Source organism: Carassius carassius, chromosome 17 (assembly GCF_963082965.1).
Source record: "Carassius carassius chromosome 17, fCarCar2.1, whole genome shotgun sequence".
NCBI lineage: Eukaryota > Metazoa > Chordata > Actinopteri > Cypriniformes > Cyprinidae > Carassius > Carassius carassius.
Window position 1 is genome coordinate 10,706,079 of NC_081771.1, and position 27,180 is coordinate 10,733,258.

Sequence of the window (27,180 nt, forward strand, 5' to 3'; positions counted from 1 at the left end):
AAAGTCATTTGCATGTACCCTTGAGTGAGTCAAGTTCAATCCACTTTTGTCTTAACCGCAGTTTTGACCGCTCCATTATTATACTGTCACCTTATTAATTAATCTCTTCTGCTGTCCCTGCAGAGGCCATTGTTTAATGTTCAGACTCAGATGTCTATTAACCATGACTGTATTTCGCCTTTAATTAGAAGGTTATGACCTTCAAACTGGTTCATTATCTGGGCTTTCTCTGAGCAGATAGTTGGCAACTTTGTTCTTACATTGACAACCTTATTTAAAATCTCCTGACTATAACAATGTCTTCACCTTTCACAGAAAAAAGACCCACTGGCACTCACCAAAAAGCCCAACAATGCCTGTTCGTCTGGAGTTAACTTCACCCCTAACGTCACGAAGGATGCTGCTATCTCAACAATCTCCAACAGCACCACTGTCCAGTTGAAAAGCGCTGAGACCAAGCCTGCAATGGACCCCAAAAAGACCTACAACAGCGTCAGCAAAATTGACAAGATGTCCCGGATTGTGTTCCCTGTCCTCTTTGGCACTTTTAACTTGGTCTACTGGGCCACATACCTCAACAGGGAACCAGTTATTAAAGGAGCCGTTTAGCCAACGCAAAATCCTCAACACCACTGCAACTTTCCATGCACAACCTATTTTTCTTCTCCACTTCAGTATTCAACGACAAGCTGACCCTGCAAAAAACGATGTCGAGCACTTATTTACTGCAACTCTCACTTCGCTAATCTAAAGAGGAGTGCTCCTGTTGAAGTTTCCTCCTCACATCATAAATTGCATGATAGATTCAAAGCTCTATGGGAATATAATTGCCATATTTTCCTTGAATTCCTACTTTATATTTCCCTGGTTTCTACTGGTTATTGCATTCATCTTTCAATGAATTGAGTGCCACAAAAGCTACCATTTCAGTCATGGAGTTTCCAAGGGACGTGAACAAAAATCAATGCATTTGGCATCAACATTTATCACAGTATAAAAAAAAAAAAAAGATTTTATGAAAAGAAGTACACCAAGGCCAAATGCTATGCAAAAAAACATTTTCTACTATGTTGCAATGGGTAATTGCTTATAAAGAAACTCTTGCTTTGTATTAATGGACTTGAAGCTTCTGTTCTTTGTTTAAAAGCTTTAGCATCAATGGTATGAGGCAGACAGATGCCATGCTAAGTTTTTAGCCTTGCTAAAAATGTTGCCTTCAGAGGGATTTTTTCATACGAGTGTTCGGGAATGCCCTTAAATTACTGATTTCACTTTCTTTTGTCCTTTTTTTTTTCTAAGCTTTTTAGAAGTAGCTAAATAGAATTGTGCACCTTAGGCAGCTTTTCACACTTAGACCAAGATATCCTGCAAGGTGAACAAGGTCGGGTTGCAGCTAAGACTCAAATCATTTGTACATAGCTTGTGAATGCTTTGCTTTTAACGTAGATGTGACTTAACATTAGTGAGGAAGAGCTGAAAATGGTTCTGATACGCTACTCTGATGTGCAGCCAAAGCGACATGAATGATGGCTAAAAAACAGATTGTATTGTGAAATATTGTAGGCTTTGACAGAATGTGGCATTTCTTCACAGTCAATAGTTTCTGACTTGGCTTTTCATGCTGTCAGCCGTTATCTTACTTTTCTCTGTGTTGTAAATTGGTCAGTGGGTTTTGAGATTGGATCGAGTCAGCAAATGCCTTAAATGTTGACACCTAGTGATATTTTCTTTGCGCTACCATGTAGACTAATGTGAAATGATCAGGAAAAAAGGTCTGGAAAAAAATGAAAGAAACATTTACATTGAATAACTCATACATTTTTCAGATTCTAAAAGAGAGAGAAAGGTCAGGTATAGAGCAGAAAGGAGCAACCTGCTGTTGTCAAGCATGTTAAAATGGATCTTGTTGAAACTGAAATGTCACACCATATTGCAATCTCTGGCCTTCAACTGAAACGCATGGCTGCTTATTTGGGGAATGAAATGGAGAAGCGAACAATGACCTTGTTAGTGTGAAAGTGCGACTCTGAAGGATTCAGGTTTTATCCTGTAATCATTCTATTCTGAACTTGTTAAATGAAAGTGACACGGCACAAAGAACTTAGTGACCCCACGGATGATGTGTAGCTCATTAAGAGTCCAACTATGAGAGCCATTAAGCTCCTCTGTAGGCCACTCAGGCCTAAAGGAAAATGAATCATTAAAAGAGTTCAGTGAGTCAGTAATGTGCCCTTTTACAAAAATGGATGTTTCCAGAAATTTACAGATGTTTCTCAAAGCATACATGTATGAAGCAATAAATTCTGCCTGATATGTTTCTTGACCAACTTCTGTGATCACTTCCTGTTTGAGTTGCTCAAAATATGTATCTTAATTGCAAATCTTTACAACTAACCTGACCTAGAATGTGAAAGCCAGTCGAATATGATCAATGATCAACAAAGACATTATTTACATTAAAAAAAAAAAATTATGCAGTTTGTTTGCTTTGGTTAATGCTGGACCATGTGCCATGGGATTGCAGGGGTTTTATGTTTATTGGGTTCATGTCTGCTCTTCACAGGATCATGGCAATAAGACATGCATATGAAGATAAGTATGATATTTTCCTAATGGAACAGTTGCTGCAGAAGCCACTGTAACTGTGGAAGAAGGATTCTACCTGGTATTATACAAAACACACACGCATGCACCTACCAAGACTAGAGTTCCTGGAGCAGGGAGGATACGGAATCTTTCCTCTGGTCCTGTGTGCCAGCAACATCTGGCCCACATCTGTTTGTGAAGGATTTAGCTTCACTTAAGTTGCTTTTCCAACCAGTGCTCCTATACATGGTTTTGAATTAAACCAGCACCAGTGCGATCAAGTATTTGCATTTCTGCATTAAATGTGTGGTATTATATGCTAGCATATTGCTGGAAACTGGCAGCTGTGTTCTGTTTGCGTAATAGAATATACAAATGAGATATTTGTGTATTCTGTGCATTTACGTACACTGTATATGTCACCATTCTTAAGTATGCTTTATGAAAGTATGTTGTTATTTTGTTTTAGAGACACACTGACATTTATTTGACATGTTGCACTCTTGTTGTGGGTTTAGAGAAAACCTTTACTTCATATTAATACATGTAAGGCAAGTGTAAACCACTCCAATATACTAATCTCAACTCTCACACAATAATACACAGCATGCCAATGGACCTTAAACCTTTAATCCCATGAGTGGTGAAGTGAGAGCTTGGAATCCCATTCCTAGTGCCGGACCGGAATTGCACTAGTATACAGTTGAGAAGCTGTCACTCAGATATGTCATTACAGATTTATGTTTGTCTCATGAAGAGAAACCCAGTTGTTTTCATTGTATTAATGAGAAAAACCCATAGATTGCATATTCTAATGCTGAAAATGCATTTTGGTATTAAAAGGGGTTTTGGTTATGGAATTTATTTGATTTACAGTTTGAAGCACATTTTTTGTAACTATTGGCTATTTTTGAAAAACTCTACACACAAATAAGAAAACCTTTCACCCAATTATCAAAACATTGTAGTTCTCTTGCAAAAGCGAACACAGCTAGATTAACTCTTCACACCTTCGTAAAAATTGTGCTTTCGTATCAAACAGTAAACACAAGCCATCATCTACTAAGCACACAATGTGCCAACTACACACTGATGGTATGAATACAAAACACATCTGGCTTTTGCTTTCTCTGTGTACAGATGTCAATTTGAGGTCATACTTTTGTCATAGTGTCATGTAAACATACAAGGATTCAAACTTCAAGTATTGGTGTTTATTCACACTCATCAAAACCAAGATAAAGTCAGAACACAAAATAGTAATTTCACAAAAAAAAAAAAAAAAGAAAAAAAAAGACAATCAGCCTACATCATGTCATCTTTCTGGGTCAAAATTTCGTCCACATCGCATGTGATATCCTCCAGTCCAAGGCACCGGGGAAAATATCTCTTTGAATGCCGTATCCAGGCCTGACATGATGCCTGGTCAATATCTCCACATGCCTCCTCCATTGCCTGTAAAAGGGCTACCTGTTGATGAGGATGACGGTCGTACACTTTCCAGCGCCAGGCAGAGAAGAACTCCTCGATGGGATTTAAGAATGGAGAATATGGAGGGAGGTTGAGTGCCATGAAGGATGGGTGGTCTGTAAACCAGTTGCGGACCAAAGCAGCCCTATGGAAACTAACATTGTCCCATATGATGAGATATCGGGTATGCTCTGGTCTCTGAACAGTGAGCATGTCATGTAAGGTGTCCAGGAATGCAATAATGTGTGCAGTGTTGTATGGGCCTATGGTTGCATGATGGTGAACAACACAATTTTGGCTTATAGCTGCACACATGGTTATGTTACCACCACGTTGTCCTGGGACATTGATGATGGCACGGTGTCCAGTAATGTTCCTGCCACGTCTCCTGGTTTTACTGAGGTTAAAACCGGCCTCATCTACAAAAAGTAGCTCATGTCCCATGGCATCTGCTTCAAGTTCCATCACTCTCTGGACAAGACAAAACAAATGCAACACATCAGGCCCATGCACAGCACTACAGTATGCACTTCCAAATTCAGAACCAATGACACTATAGCTTACCTGCACATAGTTATATCGCAGTTGCTTTACACGTTTCTGTGTTTCTCTCGAAAGGAACTCTGTAAATTTGCTTCATTCTTATTCTGTGGCGCGCAAGTACACGACTTAGTGCAGAAATGCTTACACTGTGTATATTTTGAAAGATGGTGTCATTATCAATTATGCGCTGCTGTATTTTGCGCAGTCTTATTGCATTATTGGCAATCACCATGTTCACTATATGGGTCTCTTGCTCTGGAGTGAACAATCTTCCTCTGCCCCGAACATCTGGACGTCTAGCAATTCTGTAAAGTAACAATTTCAGTATTTTTGCATGTATGGTACTCTTGTGTTTCTCAGAGTATGGCAGTGCTACAAAGTACTTACCGATTCTCATTTCGAAATGTCCTAATGATGCTTCCAAAAGTGTAGCGGCTCAAATTAGGCTGAAGCCGTTGGCCAGCTTCCCTCAGGGTCATCCCATGGTTGATGACATGGTCCACTATTGTAGCTCTGATGTCATCAGTTATTTTATTTCTTACTCTTCTTACCCTTCCTCTTTCCCCTCCTCGTCCTATTCTTGCTCCTCCTTGTCCTCTTCCTCTAACTTCCTCTAACCCTCTCGCTTCTTCACCTCCACATCCTCTTCCTCCAACTTCTTCACCTCCACGTCCTCTCCCTCGGCCTCCTCGGCCTCCTCTGATTCTCACTCTTCTCACTCTTACTGCTCCTTCCATTGTACTCCACACAGACAGCTTACCTGTGGCTTATTTATAGTGCTTAGGCTGATTGCAAAGTGAACTAATTATCTAAAACAGTTTTCACATGTGAAAGTGTGCCAGACAGTTGGCAAAATAGTGTTAATGATAGCCATACATGTGTATAATTTTGCGAGGAGTGTGTTAGAAATTTGGTAATTGAGTGTAAGCAGTGAGTTGTGTTTAAAGTTCTGCAAAAAGAGTGTTGTGCAGTGAATTGTGCCTACAGTTTTGCAAAGTGTGTGTTACAAAATTGCAAACTGAGTGCAAAGCAGTGTTTGTGCTTTTACTTTTGCAAACTCAGTGAGTGGTTTTGCTATACGTATTAATAGCTTTAGAAATTGTGCTACAAGAATCACGATTAGCGCTGTAGCATTCAGAAAAAACTGTAATCTATTGTGCAAAGATGACAGCTAACCATTTAAAGTGATAGTGACATGCTTGTTGACAGATAACGTGTTGATCATACACAATTTAAGTCAAGTCACCTTTATTTATATAGCGCTTTAAACAAAATACATTGCGTCAAAGCAACTGAACAACATTCATTAGGAAAACAGTGTGCACTGAGATGTCGAAACTGACAATGCTGTAAAAGCATAGTATTCAAAACACTTGTACACTGTAATAATTGTATCATTATTATTCAGAATGTCTTTGTTTTCATCAAGTTGTATTCATTTCTTCTATTTGATTTTATTCATTTTACTTATGAGGTTTGTGTGTGTGTGTGTGTTTCAACTTGATTAGCTGAAATTCAAAGTGGTCTTAAAAGAGCTAGGGTTTTTTTCACTTGAGGGTTTGACACCACTTTGTACATCAAAAGTTATGTTTTTAATTTTAGTGAGTTTAAATATTTGACAGTGCAGGCAGTTTTCTTGTCACATCATTTACCCTGTGGTCAGCTGCACTCTTTTTATTCTTCCCTTGTATTTGGTTCAGTATGTACTGTGGTTTAATCTCTGCTGCACTTCCTATCTGCATTTCTGCAATCCGCCACAAGAGGATAGTCTATCATGCATTTGAACTGGCCGAGTTCATGTTCTCACTTACCCCCCAAAAGGGAGACACCATACCGTCATAATAACTTGGAAACAAAGTGGTTCGACATGTAGTTTTATGTGTTATGAAAATGTTAACATACTTTATCCTATATTCAAAGATAAAGAACTAATGATTTCTCCTAAAAAATTAAATGACTGGTGCGATATGGGGTTACCAAACATTTGTTCCCGACAAGCACGTCGAAGATTCACCCAATAGCGTGCGTTTGGGGCGGGACGATCTGTTTGGCTGAACAATGGTAGACGGGGGAATGCACGGGGAATCCTGTTTGAAACAATGGCAATGTTAGAAATTAAAATCGGGTGGTGCTAGCGTTTCGAATTGGTACTCGTTATTATTATTCTTGTTATTTATTTATTTACATTACGCCAAAATGACAAAGGACTCGTTTAAAATATTCAAAAGTAGATTTGCCTTTGGCGTGCTTAGAGTACACAGATACTGAACCTTCTAGAGAGAAGTCTGAGGAAAAATTCTCACAACACGCAGAGCAAAGCTAGAGAGAAAGGGGCTTGTGTTTTTTTTCCAAAGTGCGTGGGCGACTGGGAGCTGCCTGTGGTGATAAATGTCGGCGCTGTCTCTCCAATATTATACAGCATATGTGCACCTGCTCACATAGCTACAGACACAACAACGCGAGGACAACGTATGGATAGACGTTTCTCTAGCTTTAAATGTTAAATTAGCAGCAGTAGTTATAAATATCCGTCTCAGATAGTAAAACAAAGAACTAAAGAATGACGAATGATATGTCACAATAATACGGCAAATGGTAACTTACAGAAAAATGCATTTGTCACTATATTTATGCCATCAACATCAAAGTGAATAATACCCTGTAGTAATTTATTCGATTCCAAATTGGCTGATGACATTTTCTTCACCCTCAATCTTGCTCTATTATCGGGTTAATCGCGCTGCGATCAATGCACGTGCAAAGTAATTACAGCAATTACGCGCCAATTTGCATTTCGAACACAGTCCGCTCGGTAATCATTTACCTAGCTGATAGCGATACTGTAAACAGCCGCTTTTAATGTCTCTCCTCGAAGCATTCTGACGCTGTACCAGAAGAGGACTGAAGTTTCGCCAAAGCGTCTGGGAAGACAGACTTTTTTTTTAATGACGTAACGTAATTTGGAGAAACTAGCGGATGCGTTTGGGGTTTGAAGGTGTCCACTTGGGAAGTTTGCCTCTGCCTCTGTGTGAACGTCAGTATGTGTATCTGGTGGTGCAATCGAAAGCAGCGCAACTTCAAGGAGCAGATCTATTATTTGATCCCGCTAATTGCCAATGTAAGTGAACATTGAGCACCGGACACTAGCCGAGGAGGTTTTACCATTCCCGTTGGACTATAGTAACCTCGACTACTCGCCACTGTTTTAATTGAGCCTGGAAGAAAAGGCTGCAGTTGTGTCACTTTTTTCTTCTTAGAAGCGTCTCCGTGCAGTGTGCCACATTCAACACGGAGTCAATCTCACCTAAAACATGTTCACCAAATTGTTCCTCTACTTCTTACTTCTGTCAGTGTTTCGTGCATGGTAAGTGACTTTGCGACCCTCTTTGTCTTAATTGTTCATAAGGGTAACGCTAATTCTGTTGCTGTTTTCTTATGCACAGTCTAGCATGATGCCACATAATCACCAATCCGAAAATGTAGATTTGATGTACGCACTGAGCACCTAACTTTAGGAATAGGTCTTTTGATTTGTGCTATTTAATAAGTTCAAAAGACTTTGTGTATCTTTATTTCAATCTTTGCATAAGTAGTTTATTATTATTATTATATTATTATTATTATTATAGCGCAATATCATCAGCGCAATATCAACAATCATAGAAGACATAAATCTCTATTGTCTATTTTCTTAACTGCATCTTTGTAGGTGTCTTCTGTGAGATTGGTTTTGTCTGGGTTTTCTGATGATGTTTCAAATCAGGCTTTTAAATTAACCTCAACTAAAGTCGCACGTTATTTCACGGTGGAGATAACGCATCTGTGCGTCGTTACTGTGGCTGTCAGTTCCAAAGGTGCTGAACTAAGTAGCCTATGTCCGAAAGTTTGTCTTCCTAGCCAGAAAACAGGGTGGAAATGCTGGCAAACGTGGAAATCGAATGTTATTTTGTGTCGAGGTGCTTCAAGTTGTTAAACAGTTCCAAATTACATTTTGGAAATGACTTTGATCTGGCAAGAATTTGATCAATTTGTAATTAATGATTTGCAAGAGAAGTGCATCATACACACACACACACACACACACACACACACACACACACACATATAGATATCATGCAATATGTGAATATGTCTTGGTACAGACAAGGCTAATGGATTAGATACGAACCTATCCTTGTTGAAGGAAGAGTCACTCATTTAGCACACTCTTATTCAAATCTAATATGTTAATATTAAATTTTTTTTGTTTGCTTATTGTTTATTTGTAGAGATCAAACAGTTGGCTATTATTTTAATATTTTAGTGTCAGATGACTATAATTTTGTTTCTATATCTTATTCTATCTTTTGATTTATCTACTGACAAAATGCCAACTCCGTAATCATTATATGCATTAAGATATATTTTTATAGTAATAATATTCAAGCCAATTATCTGCTAATCTCTGTGTTTTTGTGTATTTATTTTTGCAGGATTATATTTCTTTCTTTGTTAAATACCTATCATAATTAAGTATATATTGTCTCTCTGTTGCAGTTAGTTACTTAAGCTTGTCAAAGTAGGCCTACAGAAAGTTATACCTTGTATTTATGTGTCTCAAGTGGGATTGATATAGTGTGCAATGGTTTTACTGTAAACAAAATGTATTAATGTAATTTAATAAGCACTTTGGTCTCTACTAAAATGTGGAGGAAAAAAGAGAAAAATCCCTATTAAATTGCATGTAATGGACTTATGTCTGATCAGAGGCTAATGTTTGAACTTTTTACATGCTACTTGGATAATGATGCTTTTGGGAAACATGCCGTGGTGAATAAGTCTAACTAACTGTACTTGTGACTGAAGTTCTACTGAGTGCTTTGGGAAATCCAGCTTTTAACTGGCATTTTTATGAGAGTGCAACTGTGAATTGGTTTCTACTTCTATATTGGTTTTATTGTCTGATTGCTTACTACTCCTCATTTTTTTTTAAATGGGGAATAATATGTTTCTGCTATTCCACATTGCTGTAACTATTCAATTCTGACATAGATATTTTAATTATTGTTTTCAAAACAGTTGATTATTGACAAGTTGAGACATAGTAAAAGACCTCAACCATGACCTGTGGAATACATTTTCTTTTATTTCTTCAGTTCTCAAACAGCCGCTTCTGAGGATGATGAGTATGACGATGTTACTGTGAATCAAATGTTGGCCCCCAAAACCCACGAGACAGATGCAACGCAAATACTAAACAACCTACTAAAGGAGTATGACAAAAAGCTGCGGCCAGATATCGGAGGTAAGTGGTTTTCTAAATGCAGTATTGAGGACTCTGTGGAGCTGCATTGAGCTGTCCATGGTTCTGAAATCCATTTAGCTTTACTGCCTTCAGCCTTACTCATCTTGGATCTCCATTTACAAATCTATGTCATATACATAAACTGAATTTACTTTAAAGTCCAACTGCTGTGTTTACCCCAACAATTCATGTTTTTGTAAACTGGTGAAGTGCATTAGCTTCACACTGTGGTAGAGACTACACCTGCAAATTACACTAAGCGACACCATTTTCCTTATACTATGAAGAATAAAAATGTCAAATGTATTCACTGTTTGAGAGACACTGAGAGTTAGCAGCGGGTTTATGGTGTTGCATTAAGTAATTGAATTCCTGGAGCAGTGGAATATTTTCCCATGATTTTCTACTTGTTTATACACTCATTTCATGGTTTTTCTCTCCTTTTTTTTTTCTTCTACCACGCAGTGCTCTTAACAGTCTTACAGACTGCACTACAATCCACTTTTGCATGTTATCTCACAGATTTGCTTGTTTTCATGAGTTTCAAGAGTTATATTAGCTTAAAGTGTGCAGGAGTGCAGGATTCATGGATCCGTCAGGAAACTTCAGGCGTTCTGTCAGAATAACATGAAATTTTCATTTCTCAACATATCTCAGGGTTGAGATTGATGCTATTTTCTAGTAAATGCAACTAAATAGAGTGCCATGAGAGGAAATCACAATCTGCATTCCAAGCAGCACATTCTGTACTTCATCTGAGATGTCACCGCAGAACATCACAACCGCTCTTGACACATCTGTCAGGTCTGTTATTGGTTTTGTGGCATCGTTGTGATATATTGAATCTTATTGGATTTGAAGCATTTTAGAATGCCTATCCCTGCAAAAATCTCACCGTTTCTACATGTTTTGTTTCCTTTCAATGAGAAGAACAACCTCAATGTTTGATGGATGACAATCTCCAAATTATATTTCTTATACTAATGTCTGATTTCTAAGAGGAAGACAAAGTTTATGTGCTCTCTTACACACACACACCACACCTACAACAACCCACACAAATCAAGCATATTGGCTCCAAACCACCTTGCCGTGAAATAGCTTTTGTTTTTCACTTTTGTAGCTCAGTCTGTCTGGAGAGAACTGTACTGCTATATAATCAAGAATGCCACTGAATGGCAGTAATACTATGTATGAAGACAGCTACATGAGACACTCTTAAGGAAGTCGAAATATTCCAGTGAAGTCCCCAGAAACTGAGGAACGGAGATGGTGGGCATGTCTCAGATCTCTCAGCTCAAATGAAGAGTGGGTCAATGAAAGGGTATCTAATATACTTCCTACAACTGGACCTTCTATTTCAACTCTCTCTCATCCACACACACACACACACACACACACACACACACACACACACACACACACACACACACACACACACACACACACTTTCATTTGTTCTTTCTCTCTTTTTTGCTTTAACACCACTTTAGACTGTTGTGAGTCAGAAATGTAGTTTCCTTGTTGTTGTTTTTCTCCGTGCAAAATTTGTAGCTAGAAAAAAAAATAGCTCTTTAACCGTTTTCACATGCAAGTTGTTTATGAAGGACAAGAATAGAGTGCAGATAATGAATCCTCTTTTTTTCAATAATTATTTATCTGCTAGCATTTGTGTATTAAGGTTTTCTGTTATGTTGTTCTTTTCAACTTCATGATGAGTTGTGTATATTGAATCAGCAGGTATGATTGCTTTGCTGCAAATAGCGCAAATACCTATTATGATTCATAATAGATTAAAAACAAACAACTCCTCAAGGTCGTCTGATATTTGATATAATAGAGCTAGGTGGTATGGCCAAAATATTATCACAGTATTTATTTCCGTATCGTACAATATCAATATTTATCACAACACCGTTATTGGGGAAAGAAATGCTTTCCACATGTTTGTTAGACCATGAGAATGAATGTAAACATAACTTGTTTGTTCACAATTAAATTCCACAAAGTAAGCTAACTTTTAGCCACCAAAGAAATCCATTTTATTTTTCTGAGTTGTATGAATTTTTCTGTTTTATAATTGAAATCAAATTTATTTCTAATCTAATGAAATTAATTGTTAAAACTTTAACAATTGAATTAATCTTCAAAAATGTAATCATGTGAAAATATAACAATTAATTTACAACAAAACATTTTTATTTTTATTTATTTTTTTGTCAGATAAGATTTGCAATGATGGTTGCAAAATATCTTGGTTGTATCATATTCCTAAAAATTATAATTATTATTATTGTTATTATTATTATGTTGTGAAGATCCTTAAATTGCGTTGTGTATTTGATAATAGTTTTTCTCAAGGTGACGTTCATGTGTTCATATCCTCATGTATTCAGACATCAGATGCTACAAACACTGTGAGTCTCACAGGTGTTAAGAGTTTGTGTGGTGGACAAAATTACTCCATGCATTCGTGCAGAACATGCAGACTTATTATTGACACAGAATGACTAGCTGTTGCTGTGTGATAGGCTGCTAGATCTCTGTATGATATTGTTTATTGCCCAACTCTACCTTATAACATCAGCACTCTATGAAAATATTTCCAGGTTCTTGTTGGACACAAATTAAGCCTGATATAAACATATTAATAATTTCCTTTGTAGAGTCCTCCTTTCATTTGGACATAAATCACAACTTTGTTCAATAAACCTCCCTCAATTAAATTTAAAAAATATTGATTGCGTTTTCACCATGGAAAATCCCTGCAGATGATTTTATTGCAGAAACATACAGACACTGTTTTCCACTTTTTCCACTGCATATTGGTACTGTCATAATATTGCGTTTTACTGACTCAGAGGTTGTTCAAGCCTATAAAGTGGTTATTTTTTTCCATTCTATTCTTATGCCTGTTATGATAAGTGGAGCTTCTGTAAACCCTTCTCATTTCCAATTACCTGAATATCCACGATGTTGTCCTCGAACTCATCCACAAGATTTGACTTGATTATTGTGCCGGGAATGCCTGTGATTAATAGTACATTTAAGTCAGTCTTAAACATTCCAGTGTTTTATGGAGCTTGTCAACGGGATGGTAGTGCATCTGTGGAAGTGAATTAGCTGGAAGGCTGCAAGTTGTGTGCAAAGAACCTGTTGCTTCAAGTTTGTTTTTATTAGCTTTGTTTTCTCATTAGGGTATATTTTTGCCAGTGATTTGACCAGTGATTCACTGACTTCTAGGAACTAACTTCAGATAGCATTCTTTCCTCTTCTGCATTCATTTGATGGTTTTGTTTCTTTTGTTTGCCAATGTTCAAGGTGCCATTTATGCTAAGCTCAATCCGTTAGTTACAAGGTTGTCTTTTAAAAGGGTCACATGGCTACTGCTCTTAGTCTACTGCATTCTAAAAGCATGACAATGACTGGTGCATTAAAACTAATATGCTTGTGCAATTAGAGAGCGGGGCAGATGCTTTTTTTTTTTCAAAAAGGAATTCAACAGTAATAGACTGTAAATTACATTGACATGTTTTGGAAAATATGGATGCATATTAAACAGGCTAATTAGATGGTTTTTGACATGCAGTATACCATCTCATTTAGTCCATAATAAACAGATATACTCTCTGTGGGAGTGCTTTATAAAAGACATGACAAGAAAAAAGGAATAGTTTACCCAAAAATAAAAAATCTGTTAATATTTATTCACCCAATATATATATATATATATATATATATATATATATATATATATATATATATATATATATATATATATATATATTGTTATTATTATTTTCATCCATTCGTCTAGCTCAAAATCATGGCTAGCAATGTTAAGGTCATATTCGATTCCCAGGGAAACCAGGAACTGATCAAATATATGCCTTAAAAGCTCTTAAAAATAAATCGATTTCACAGTGTTGCCATAGAAAAACCATTCTGCGATCCCCAAAGTAACTTTCAATAAACTTCTATTAAGTTAAATTAATCTAAGTAAAGCTCTATTAAGCACCATTAAAGTTGTCGATACAACTTGTATATCTAATAGCAATTTTGTAATTTATGTTTTTTTAAATGTTATGTTTAAATCTACAGTGAGGTGTTACCTAACTAAATATGCACAAATTTGCATGTATTTCTTTTTTCCCTTATTATATATATAAAAAAAAGTAAAATTATATATGAATAAACACCTCTGTAAAAACCTTCAAGATAAAACTGTTAAGTTTGGTGCATGTAAGTGTAACCGAAGTGGAGATTTTTTTGGTTCAGTACAGGAGAAAAAAAATCATCCTGAGAAAACTGACTTTAAAGATATGTAATTGTAACCGAAATCTACAGAAACAAAAAGATAAAGTGCTATTAAAAGTGTATTTTAGATGCTTTCTTTCCACTAGTCTAAAAAAAAACAAATCAAAACAAACAAAAACCTTAGTGAAAATCTCAAAATTGTCAAAATAGTTTTTGCCTGTTTGTTCATTCACAAATACAAACTCACTGACTCCGTTATCTAGCTGACTGAAGAGTTAAAGTACATATATGGTTTTGGTATAGGTGGCATTTATTCTTAGTCAAAGCCATAACTTAGAAGACTTTAAACATAGCGCATACTTTAAGTCTTAGACTTTTAAACTTTTTTATTTATTTTCATTTATAAAATGCTAAAACTATTAGTTTGTCAATGTAACTAATGTATATATACTATATTTGTTTTGGATGAACTGCACCTTTAAATGAGCTATCTGTATGGATCCGTGGGAGTGAGCATGTGCATGACATGTGTGTTGACTTTTGGTATTGACACCACAACACAACTGTCGCAGCAGTAGCAGTGTCACAGTGGCCCAATAGTGTCAGCTCTCTTTTAGGCTGAGCTGTGGGGGAAACCCTTCAAAGTGGGTCAGCCTCCCTCTTTTCTTCTGTTTCATGTGCATTGAGCCACACTCAGCCGGCGACATCATTACCAGGGTAGAGGATAGACTGGATAAGAGGGTTTAGGGACATTAAATGCATGTGACACATGCGCATTGGAATTCAGGAAGCTGATCTTGGGCCATCCATGTGAGTTTCCTTCATAAGGCAGATGGCGTACGGTGAGTGGCAGACGTGCTAGAGCCGTCTGCTCTGTCTGCTGCATAAATAGAGGGAAAAAGAATCGCTTCGCTTTGGATAAGCCACCTGACCAGCCCCCTGGAGGAACACTCATTATAAAGTGCTAGTTTGTGTTAGCCCAGATTCATCTATGCAGCAGAGAGATGGAGAAAGCTGGGGGTTGGTGGGGGTGGTGTGAGAAAGTGGGGGGAGGCAGTCTGGTCATTACTATGTTGTGATTTTTATCACAGCGGAGAGACAGGATGAGGTGAGAAAGAAGTAATGGGCCAGAAACAAAGAGTCTGAATGTGGGCGGGAGGAAGAGAGAGAGGAGTATTAGAGAGGGACTGTACACAAGCCTTCAGGCAAAAGAATTCCAGTGTGGGAAAATTTGTGTGCGTGTGTGTATACAGAGCGAGAGAGTAAAGTACACGTCTTCACCTCTAAGCCCTTCTTGCCATCAGCAAAAGTAACTTCTGTTTTATCATCAGCCACTAAACATAAAAAATACGAGATCATGTGTTCGTGTGCCAGAATGAGTGTGCAAAAGTAGTACCAAAAAAGTTTTGATTCTCACAGGCACAAGCAGAAACGGGTTCATCGCCATTACTTTCCTTTCTTTTTCACTCATATTTTTTCTTTTCTCATTTGGAGTGCTCATCCAAGTCCAGGCGGGTGTATATATATATATATATATATACAGTGTTGGGAAGATTACTTTGGAAATGTAATAGGTTACAGATTACAAGTTACCCTATTTAAAATGTAATAGTAGTGTAACTTTTTTAATTACTTTAATAAAGTAATGTAACTAATTACTTTTGAGTACATTTTGATTACTTTTATAAATTTCTAATGAATGTTAATTTGCAACTATTAATCATCTTCAACCATTTTACACCATGCAGGTTTAACCTTAAAGTAGTGCTCAATACTGTCAGACTTTCACCATCCTTCATCACCTGAATTAAGATGATCAAATTTGAACACATCCACCACACAATCAGACTTTAGTACTGCCTTTTACTTAGAGATTGATCTGAAGTTCAAAGCAGATTTAAAATCAAAATAAATAGTTTATATATACTGTTTTTGAAACCAAATCTTTGCATAACTACAGGCATCTAACTGCATCTAACAATGGTTTGGGGAAAAATAGTTAATAAAAAAATAAAAGCATATACATCAACTCAAATAAGGTTATCTAATAAGCATGTGTCCTAATTTGTGTACTAAACTCCTGAAACATTGGTGTCTTATTGAAACACTGCTGTCTCTTTGTATATTATATGATGATAGTTTCTCAAAATAAGTAAAATGCTCATGAAGTGAGTCACAGCAGTTCTAGAGATTAATTTCCATGAGGGGCGGACTGGGAAATCTCACACTCATACACCCACAACCCATTCTGAAACATGGACAACCCTATTTTTTTATGGACCTGACATGAAAAAATGTGAATCCTTAGGTTGGGGGACTTGCAACGTAATTAAGAGTTCTCTCCCGAACTGCCCCTTCACTTCCATTATCCACCCATCTCTCTCATGACTTTAATACTGAAGATTTTTATTTGACTTTTACCATGTTTTGTAAGTGCAATTTAGTTTTTTTGGCAAATGAATTACCACTTGTATTTATTTTTACTACAAATTCCATAGTTAAACCACGGTTAGTGCCATATCATAGGCTACATTAATTTTCCTAAGGGTTGTGTTTTTGTATCCACTAGCTCCCCCTAAACCTATGATAAAATATGATGATTTGTCTGCTAACTTACTACTGTAACATTACAAGATAATAATGACGTCGTTTATACAGTATTTTGAGTGATTGCGAGCAATGTGCTGCTGCTTGACTAAGTAAACAAAGACAAAACTACATTAGCATCTTTACAGATGAAACTGACCTGCACCTGAAACCCTGAACAGAAGTGTCGCTTCTCTGCTCCAGCTGTGCGCTTACACAGTTCACTCCGGTCTCTCTCTCTCGCATTGATTACTCGGAGTCTGCTCCAAACCGTTCGGCGGAGGCGCAGAGAGCGCGCGAGCCCAACCATTGCCAGTCACGACTAACCGATTTATGATTTATTAAAAATGTAATTATCGAATGGCGGATTCGGAAATAATCGCTTTAGTATATTCAGCCTGCAATTATACAATAACAATATTAAAGTAGAAGGCCAAATCGTCTGCCAGGCCACCGGGAATAATCCCGGTTCTCCCCATGTCCAGTCAGCGCCTGATTTCCACAGACACGCAGAACGTGCAAGATTCATATTCAGTCTTTTTGCGGCTTAATATTCACAGACATCAGTCCATATCGGGTTTTGATTCAAGTGTACTGACCTACTTTTGATTTATTCGTCCAAAATGTGTCATATTCCGTCCGCGTTATAGGCTGAATTCCATTTTTATGTTTTCCGCGTCTCGGAGATTATGGGCCATATGTCTTAGTGCAATTTGGGAAAGAAATAAGCTGTATGTGGATGTGTGTAAATATTCAAATGTAATCCTCTTTGTAATCGTTACAATTTTCATAAGTAACTGTAATGTAATTACTCATTTTTTCTTAGTAACTGTAACTGATTACTGTTACATTTATTTTGTAATTAAATTACGTAACGCCGTTACATGTAACTAGTTACTCCCCAACACTGTATATATATAGTGAAGTGACATTCAGCCAAGTATGGTGACCCATACTCGGAATTTGTGCTCTGCGTTTAACCCATCCAAAGTGCACACACACAGAGCAGTGAACACACACACACACTGTGAGCACACACCCGGAGCAGTGGGCAGCCATTTATGCTGCGGCGCCCGGGGAGCAGTTGGGGGTTCGATGCCTTGCTCAAGGGCACCTAAGTCATGTTATTGAAGGTGGAGAGAGAACTGTACATGCACTCCCCCCACCCACAATTCCTGCCGGCCCGGGACTCGAACTCACAACCTTTCGATTGGGAGTCCGACTCTCTAACCATTAGGCCACGACTTCCCATATATATATAGTGTTCCTGTAGCTCAATTGGTAGAGCATTGCTTTATCAAGCGCAAGGTCCGGGGTTCGATTTCCCCGGGAACACATGATGGGTAAAAATTGATAGCCTGAATGCACTGTAAGTCGCTTAGGATAAAAGCGTCTGCTAAATGCATAAATTTAATTTAATATATATCCACTGTCACTGTGCACTGCTCTGCACAGCTATGTGACATGTTTGCCAAAGAGCTGATATGGGATCGGATTCCCGCCAAATATATTGTAGTCACAGAAAAAAAAAATAACAACCACAATGTAAACACACAATGTAAAATTTAGACCAGAGTTACAGTGTAAAAAAAGTGTACATAAAAAATTTAATAACGCATTAAAAAAATAAGCATGAATCAAAACTTTAAACACATTTAAAATTGCACAATACTGCACAAAACGTCTCAGGTTACAAATGTAACCTTTGTTCCCTGAGAACCGGGAACGAGACAATACGTCATCGACGTTATGGGGAACGCCTCAGGTGTGACAGGTGTCTGAAATCAAATATCAACTCACAGTAATCATGCTGACCGGCGACAGCCGTGAATCATCAGCTTGAATGATGAGCGTGCGACTTGGATATATATAAAAAGGGTGCCTTGAAACCATGACAATATCCTTTCGTCTGAAGGGACAGTTTGGCAGGCAGACCCCGAGGCATGGCTGGGAGACATATTGTCTCGTTCCCTGTTCTCAGGGAACAAAGTTTACATTTGTAATCTGAGACAATACGTCATTGACGTTATGGGGAACGCAATATCCACGCCGCCATGCTAAAGGGAGTGCATGCCCAATGGCAGTGATAACTGTCAGAACCAGCAATTCAGTGAATGCTAGAACCACTCACCCTCAGGTCACACTGGGCTGTCAGTGACAGCACTCCCTAGCCCAGATACGAGATAGTTCACAAACGTCTCGTCAATGGGCGGCATCGACACATAACCATACTCCCCGATCCCCTCAACATCAGCGAAATTACCCCGCTGATGTCGATGAATACGGTGCAGAGTACGGTTTCTTCCATGCCCTCTCGATCTCTGAATGGAGATCAGGAAGGAATGGAAGGCTCTGCTGAGCTGGTGGTCTACGCTCCCTCAAGAGCATCCTGTGCATGCTCTTCACCCAAACAGTACACACACATCTCGTGAGTGTCACCCGGCGACAAATATCTTGGACACGGGTCAACACATTTCACAAAATTTTTAGGACTTGCCTTAGATGTGCGTTTCATTTTCGCTGTAAGCAGACGTTTAAATCAGACAATCTTCGTCCCTGAAGACGAAAAGGATATTGTCATGGTTTCAAGGCGCCCTTTTTATACATCCAGGTCGCACGCTCATCATTCAAGCTGATGATTTCTTGGTTATATTTCTCTGTTTTTTGTTGTGCTCTCAGACATTTTCAAAACCAAATCAGCAAATGTTTATTGAACTGAATCAATATAACAGTAACTCATATTTTAAGTCAATTTACTCTTAATAGTAACAATTAAGTTTAACCATTTTCTAGGGGTGTAACGGTACTCAAAAATCACGGTTCGGTACGTACCTCAGTTTTAAAGTCACCGTTCGGTTCATTTTCGGTACAGTAAGGGAAAGAAATGCAAAAATTAAACTGCAGGTTGTTCATTACTATAAACTTTTAACAATTTGTTTACACTTTTTATTTTAAATACTTTTTAATAAAATATATATAAAATTAAAAAAGAATAAATAAAGAAATAAAATACTGCTGCAAAGTTCTCCACTAAATAAAATACTCTCAGTCTCAAACCAATATCATATAATAAAATATAATTAAAAAATATAAATAAATAACTATGATTACAGTGCAGCATTACCAATCCCAGCTTGTAGGTCTGCTCATATTTAAAAAATATATATAACTTTTCCAAAGTGTAAAGTTGCAACAGTTTCAGTTTTTAGACCTGCTCAGATTTCGTTATTGCATTGGACCGATCGGAATTAAGAGCAAAGGTCTGTTTAAATGCCGACGGGAGCTGCGTTTGAATTACAATAATTTTTTTCCTAGTTGTAGTGATGTTCACACTCGCGTGATGCCTTTTGAAAACCTTAGGCCGGTGACACACTGGCATATTGCACCTGTCAAACATAGTCTATTTTGCCGTCAATACTGTTGACGGTGTCCTTAATCAGTAGGCTTTATATTTATGCTCAACATGAAGTATAGATATTGTTGTTGTGAAGACAAGATCCTGGTCTGTCGGCAGTCTCCCTCTATGTCACCTACAGTAGCAGCAGCGCGCCAGCGCCACGTAAGGCATGATTCTGGTGTGTAAGACCGAAAACACGAAGCAGCCGTCATGCAACTGACACGCAGCAGAAACGCCACGCTCACGCCACGCAACCAGTGTGTCGCCGGCCTTAGAATCAGCTGCAGGGCGGGATTTGCGCTGAACGCGGAGACTTCCGCCACTTAATATGTTTGTTTGGAAACTCGAAAATGTACTTATGTTCCGCGCACAAAATATTGCATTCGGTCATTCGGTACACACCTGCACCGTACCGAAAGCCCTGTTCCGAAACGGTCCGGTACGAATACACGTACCGTTACACCCCTACCATTTTAACATTTTGCTCCATTTTGAAGCAGAGTCCAAACAAAGCCACAGCAACACAGCAGCCTTTCATATTAAATGATTCATTTTATTCCTCACTGAATGAATCAGCCATTTGAATTAACTATTTAATGTTTTACTCCAGCGTTTCAATACTCCAATGTTTCATTCCAAAACACACCTGATTCAGATAATGGTTATCTCAAATAACCAGCCCTTTAGAAGTGAGCTCTGTGCATGAACTTCGTTCCGATTGATAGGATCCCTATAGTGCTCATTGCTTCCTACTCCCTAAGTTTACTACACTTCGGAACATTCATTCATGGATTTGCACTGCGCCGCTGCCTGCAGCTTCTACATACACAGACAAGTGTGACGTAATATACCTCTTTGAATAAATACAATTTAAAATCATGAATCGCTATCTAAAGATAGCAACTTGCTGCAACCTACTGTCTGTTTTACTTTCATATTATTATGTTCAAACTTTATAGATTTAAAACATTAATATGATAGCTATCAGCAATTATATATGTAGCTATGTAAATAAAAACAATATGCAAATAATCATTGTGTATATCAAATCCACCTAGCCTTTGTCGTTGTCAATGCAAAAACATTACATTAAAAATTAATTTGACAGATTTACTTATTTAACATTAACAGATCACCAGGTACGCTTACAGCAGTGACAGACAGACACATATAATGGTGTCCTGTATGTGAAGATGTTAATCCAGCTGACAGTTATCCATTTTCACCTTTACAAGTGAACAGAACACTGAGCTTGCCAGCTGATGAGGTGCGTTGGAGTGACATCACTGCTCCTCTTCATCTGATTGGCTAGAGGAGGAGCTGTCAATCTAGAACTAGTGGACCAATGATGATGTTTAAGGCCGCCCTGATTTATATGAAACTCTTACCGCAAAGTTTTGGAAAAGCAAGCGCAGAAAGTGGAAACAAGGGTGAAGGGAAAAACAGCATAAGCATACAAGAAATAAATATATGTGCAGAAAATGTCTGAGAGCACACAAAAACAGAAATATAACCAAGAAAAAAAAAACATGATTTTGTTACAATTCGGATTATTTTGTATCATTATTTCAGTGTTGTGCAATACGATTTTAAATGTGTTTAAAGTTTTGATTCACGCGTATTATTTTTTAAATGCATTATTACATTTTTTATAAACACGTATTATTATTTTATTTTTTTTATCTGTGACTATTGTTTGCCATTCTGAAAACTTTGCTTTCATTGTTTTACATTTTGTGCAATATCATTTTACTTGCGTTTTTAAATTTTTATTTCAGGCTTATTTATTTTATTTTATTTTATTCGTGGCTGCAATACATTTGGCATAAGAAGATTCATTTTGCCATTGGAGATCAGCAAACTAAAACTGTGTGGTATTACTGCCAAATAGACAGATATGAGTATTTAAACAGTAAATGGTGCTGTCCAGAGAGTAGGTTGGTCAGTTTAATACTGTTTAATACAGTATTACTGATAATAAGAAATCATATTGAGTTTGCACAGTCAAGTCAAGTCACCTTTATTTATATAGTGCTTTATACAAAATACATTGCGTCAAAGTAACTGAACAACATTCATTAGGATAACAGTGTGTCAATAATGCAAAATGATAAAGGCAGTTCATCATTGAATTCAGTGATGTCATCTCTGTTCAGTTAAATAGTGTCAGTAAGTAAGTCAACGATATCGCTGTAGATGAAGTGACCCCAACTAAGCAAGCCAGAGGCGACAGCGGCAAGGAACCGAAACTCCATCGGTGACAGAATGGAGAAAAAAACCTTGGGAGAAACCAGGCTCAGTTGGGGGGCCAGTTCTCCTCTGACCAGATGAAACCAGTAGTTCAATTCAAGGCTGCAGCAAAGTCAGATTGTGCAGAAGAATCATCAGTTTCCTGTGGTCTTGTCCTGGTGCTCCTCTGAGACAAGGTCTTTACAGGGGATCTGTATCTGGGGCTCTAGTTGTCCTGGTCTCCGCTGTCTTTCAGGGCAGTAGAGGTCCTTTCTAGGTGCTGATCCACCATCTGGTCTGGATACGTACTGGATCCGGGTGACTGCAGTGACCCTCTGATCTGGATACAGACTGGATCTGGTGGCTACGGTGACCTCGGAATAAGAGAAAAACAGACAAATATTAGCGTAGATGCCATTCTTCTAATGATGTAGCAAGTACATAGGGTGTTATGGGAAGTGTTCCCGGTTCCGGTTTACCTAATTAATGCAGCCTAAAAATCCTTTTAACGGATTTGGATATTAAAAGCATATTAGTATGTTATGTGTAAGCCAGGTTAAAGAGATGGGTCTTTAATCTAGATTTAAACTAGAGTGTGTCTGCCTCCCGAACAATGTTAGGTAGGTTATTCCAGAGTTTAGGCGCCAAATAGGAAAAGGAGTTTTGAGAACGTAGCGGACGTAGAGGATTATAATGTAAAAGGAGCTCATTCAAATACTGAGGTGCTAAACCATTCATGGCTTTATAAGTAATAAGCAATATTTTAAAATCTATACGATGTTTGATAGGGAGCCAGTGAAGTGTTGACAGGACCGGGCTAATAAGGTCATACTTCCTGGTTCTAGTAAGAACTCTTGCTGCTGCATTTTGGACTAGCTGTAGTTTGTTTACTAAGCGTGCAGAACAACCACCCAATAAAGCATTACAATAATCTAACCTTGAGGTCATAAATGCATGGATTAACATTTCTGCATTTGACATTGAGAGCATAGGCCGTAATTTAGATATATTTTTGAGATGGAAAAATGTAGTTTTACAAATGCTAGAAACGTGGCTTTCTAAGGAAAATGTAAGCCGCTCCAGCACTGGCTTTATGGCCGAGTCCCGAGGTGGGCGTGGAAGCGTGGCACTCACCGGGTCCAAGTTACACCGGCCTGTCGCCGAACCCTCAGTCCGTGGTCAGATCTTGCATTTCTCCGGGCGGGGGTGCCCCTAGAGCAGATCTCCAGGCATGCTGTGGTTTACACGGATGCCTCCACCACCGGCTGGGGGGCCACGTACAACGGGCATGCAGTCTCAGGGGTTTGGACGGGCCCGCAGCTGCATTGGCACATCAATTGCCTAGAGTTGCTAGCAGTACAACTTGCCTTGAACCGTCTCAAGGGTCTCTTACGAGGCAAGCATGTGCTGGTCCGAACGAACAACACTGCGACCGTTGCGTACATCAACCGACAAGGTGGTCTGCGCTCCCGTCGCATGTCGCAACTCGCTCGCCACCTCCTCCTTTGGAGTCAGAAGGTTCTGAGGTCACTTCGTGCCATTCACATTCCAGGCCTGCTCAATCGTACAGCCGACGAGCTGTCTCGAGCAATGCTCCCGGGAGAATGGCGACTCCATCCTCTGACGGTCCAGCTGATTTGGAGACGGTTCGGAGTCGCTCAGGTCGACCTGTTTGCTTCTCCAGAGACCTCTCACTGCCAGTTGTTCTACTCCCTGACCGAAGGAACTCTCGGCACGGACGCACTGGCACACAGCTGGCCACGGGTCCTACGCAAGTATGCGTTTCCCCCAGTGAGCCTTCTCGCACAGACACTGTGCAAAATCCGGGAGGACGAGGAGCAAGTCTTGCTAGTAGCGCCATACTGGCCTACTCGGACCTGGTTCCCCGAACTAGTGCTCCTCGCGACAGCCCCTCCTTGGCCAATTCCTCTGAGGAGGGATTTACTGACTCAGAGACGTGGCACCATCTGGCACCCGCGTCCAGACCTTTGGAAACTCCATGTCTGGTCCCTGGATGGGACGCGGAGGTTCTAGATGACCTACCCCAAGAGGTAGTGAACACCATCACTTCGGCGAGAGCACCGTCTACTAGACACGCTTACGCCTTGAAGTGGAACCTGTTCGTTGAGTGGTGTTCTTCTCGCCGAGAAGACCCCCGAAGATGCCCGATTGCGGTCGTGCTATCCTTTCTGCAGCAAGGGTTGGACCGAAGGCTGTCTCCCTCCACCCTCAAAGTCCAGGTTGCCGCTATTGCTGCGTACCATGACCCCGTGAATGGGAAGTCTCTGGGTAAGCATGACCTCATCGTCAGGTTCCTTAGAGGGGCCAGGAGGTTAAATCCTTCCCGCCCCCCCTGTATACCCTCTTGGGACCTGTCTCTAGTGCTTAAATCACTACAGCAGGGCCCATTCGAGCCTTTGCATTCAGTTGAGCTAAAGTTTCTTTCATTGAAAACTCTGCTCCTGCTTGCACTGGCCTCCATCAAGAGGGTAGGGGACCTGCATGCATTTTCGGTCGACGATTCGTGCCTACAGTTCGGGCCGGCTGACTCCCAGGTAATCCTGAGGCCCCGGCCGGGCTACGTGCCCAAGGTTCCCACTACACCCTTCAAAGACCAAGTGGTGAACCTGCAAGCGCTGCCCCTGGAGGAGGCAGACCCAGGCCTGGCTTTGCTTTGTCCCGTCCGAGCATTAAGGTGCTATGTAGACCGGACACAAAGCTTCAGGACCTCAGACCAGCTCTTTGTCTGTTACGGAGGCCGGCAGAAGGGGAGTGCCGTTTCTAAGCAGAGGACGGCCCACTGGATTGTGGATGCCATAACCCTGGCTTATCAGGCTCAGGGTGTGCCCTGCCCGTTCAGGTTGCGAGCTCACTCAACTAGAAGTGTTGCATCCTCCTGGGCGCTGGCTCGTGGCGCCTCGCTGACAGATATTTGTAGAGCTGCGTGCTGGGCGACCCCTAACACGTTCGCTAGGTTCTATAGCCTTCGTGTAGAGCCGGTATCCTCCTGTGTTCTCACCTCAAACGGGTAGTGGCACTGAGAGGCCCCGGTTAGTGTCGGCTTGCTTAAACCGCTCCAGAGTGTCCGTATTGTAGACCCTGTTGAGATCCTCCATCAACCTAAGCAGCTGGACGCAGCGGAACGTCCGGCGCCAGACCTTCATGATGAATCTGTGAGAACCATGGAAGGGTGGGTTCCATATTGAGACCTAAGCGGTACTCATATGTGTATAGTCCACGGTATAGCCTTAGAGCCCGTGTTTCCCCGGCAGACTTCTGCCTTCCCAAGAGGGTTCTAATCACCTCAAATTTCTCCGTATACTCCTAAACGGATGCTATATGTGTATTTGCCTCCGAGACCTCCTTCAGGAAGGATGGGGCTTCCGCAGCGTCCCGGCTCCAAGCGGGCCGGGTACGTTTTCCCAGTGTTATCCAATCTCACCCAGTGAGGTAGTGCTTTGACAACGGGGAGTGGAGCTACTTGTTCAGAGCCCCGGCCTACACCTAATAGGGGCGCAGGCGGCTCGCACAGGGCACTGGAAGGGGCAGCACCCATGGCGCTTTGATAGGGATCCCATATTCGTCGGTCACCGACGTGGCGTCGAGAGTGACCGACTGAAAGGGAACGTCTCGGTTACGTATGGTAACCCTCGTTCCCTGAAGGAGGGAACGGAGACGCCACGTCCCTTCGCCATGGTTGCTGTACCGCCGCTGAGCTGCCGGGTCCCCGGCTCGGCTCCTCAGCGAAAAACTGGTATGCATTGCACCTGCTGCTCTCTTATACTCACGCAGTGATCAGCGGCAGCTGGATGCAATAATTGCATGCCAATGTGCATTGGCTCGTTTAGTTTACACTCAAAGTAGATTGGTCTATCGAAGCGATATCCCATATTCGTCGGTCACCGACGTGGCGTCTCCGTTCCCTCCTTCAGGGAACGAGGGTTACCATACGTAACCGAGACGTTTTTATATCGACTATGCATTCCATTAGTTTTTCAAATTGGTGTTTTTCACCGGGCCGCAAAGAAATATAGAGCTGAGTATCATCAGCATAACAGTGAAAGCTAACACTATGTTCCCTGATGAGATCTCCCAAGGGTAACATATAAAGCGTGAAGAGTAGCGGCCTTAGTACTGAGCCTTGAGGTACTCCATACTGCACTTGTGATCGATATGATACATCTTCATTCACTGCTACGAACTGATGGCGGTCATATAAGTACGATTTAAACCATGCTAATGCACTTCCATTAATGCCAACAAAGTGTTCAAGTCTATGCAAAAGAATGTTGTGGTCAATTGTGTCAAACGCAGCACTAAGATCCAATAAAACTAATAGAGAGATACACCCACGATCAGATGATAAGAGCAGATCATTTGTAACTCTAAGGAGAGCAGTCTCAGTACTATGATACGGTCTAAATCCTGACTGGAAATCCTCACATATACCATTTTTCTCTAAGAAGGAATATAATTGTGAGGATAACACCTTTTCTAGTATCTTGGACAGAAAAGGGAGATTCGAGATTGGTCTATAATTAACTAGTTCTTTGGGGTCAAGTTGTGGTTTTTTGATGAGAGGCTTAATAACAGCCAGTTTGAAGGTTTTGGGGACATATCCTAATGACAATGAGGAATTTATAATAGTCAGAAGAGGATCTATGACTTCTGGAAGCACCTCTTTTAGGAGCTTAGATGGTATAGGGTCTAACATACATGTTGTTGGTTTAGATGATTTAACAAGTTTATACAATTCTTCCTCTCCTATAGTAGAGAATGAGTGGAACTGTTTCTCAGGGGGTCTATAGTGCACTGTCTGATGCGATAC

The 27,180-nt window shown here is 39.8% G+C and overlaps 2 protein-coding genes across 6 annotated transcripts in view; both read left to right on the plus strand.

Annotated features, from left to right (window-relative positions):
- LOC132161074 (gamma-aminobutyric acid receptor subunit alpha-5-like) overlaps positions 1 to 2,323 on the plus strand; it is a 35,303-nt gene extending 32,980 nt beyond the window's left edge. For 2 of the 3 annotated variants that reach the window (XM_059570872.1, XM_059570871.1), the window contains exon 10: positions 316 to 2,323. In XM_059570872.1, coding sequence (XP_059426855.1) covers positions 316 to 609 — 294 coding nt within the window. In that variant the 3' untranslated portion in view covers positions 610 to 2,323. The remainder of the gene's footprint in view (positions 1 to 315) is intronic. The other variant, XM_059570873.1, reaches the window with a different exon arrangement.
- Positions 2,324 to 7,252: 4,929 nt separating this feature from the next.
- The window catches only part of LOC132161075 (gamma-aminobutyric acid receptor subunit gamma-3), a 140,219-nt gene continuing 120,291 nt past the window's right edge, over positions 7,253 to 27,180 (plus strand). For 2 of the 3 annotated variants that reach the window (XM_059570878.1, XM_059570877.1), the window contains exons 1-2: positions 7,253 to 7,963; positions 9,735 to 9,883. In XM_059570878.1, coding sequence (XP_059426861.1) covers positions 7,911 to 7,963; positions 9,735 to 9,883 — 202 coding nt within the window. In that variant the 5' untranslated portion in view covers positions 7,253 to 7,910. The remainder of the gene's footprint in view (positions 7,964 to 9,734; positions 9,884 to 27,180) is intronic. The other variant, XM_059570874.1, reaches the window with a different exon arrangement.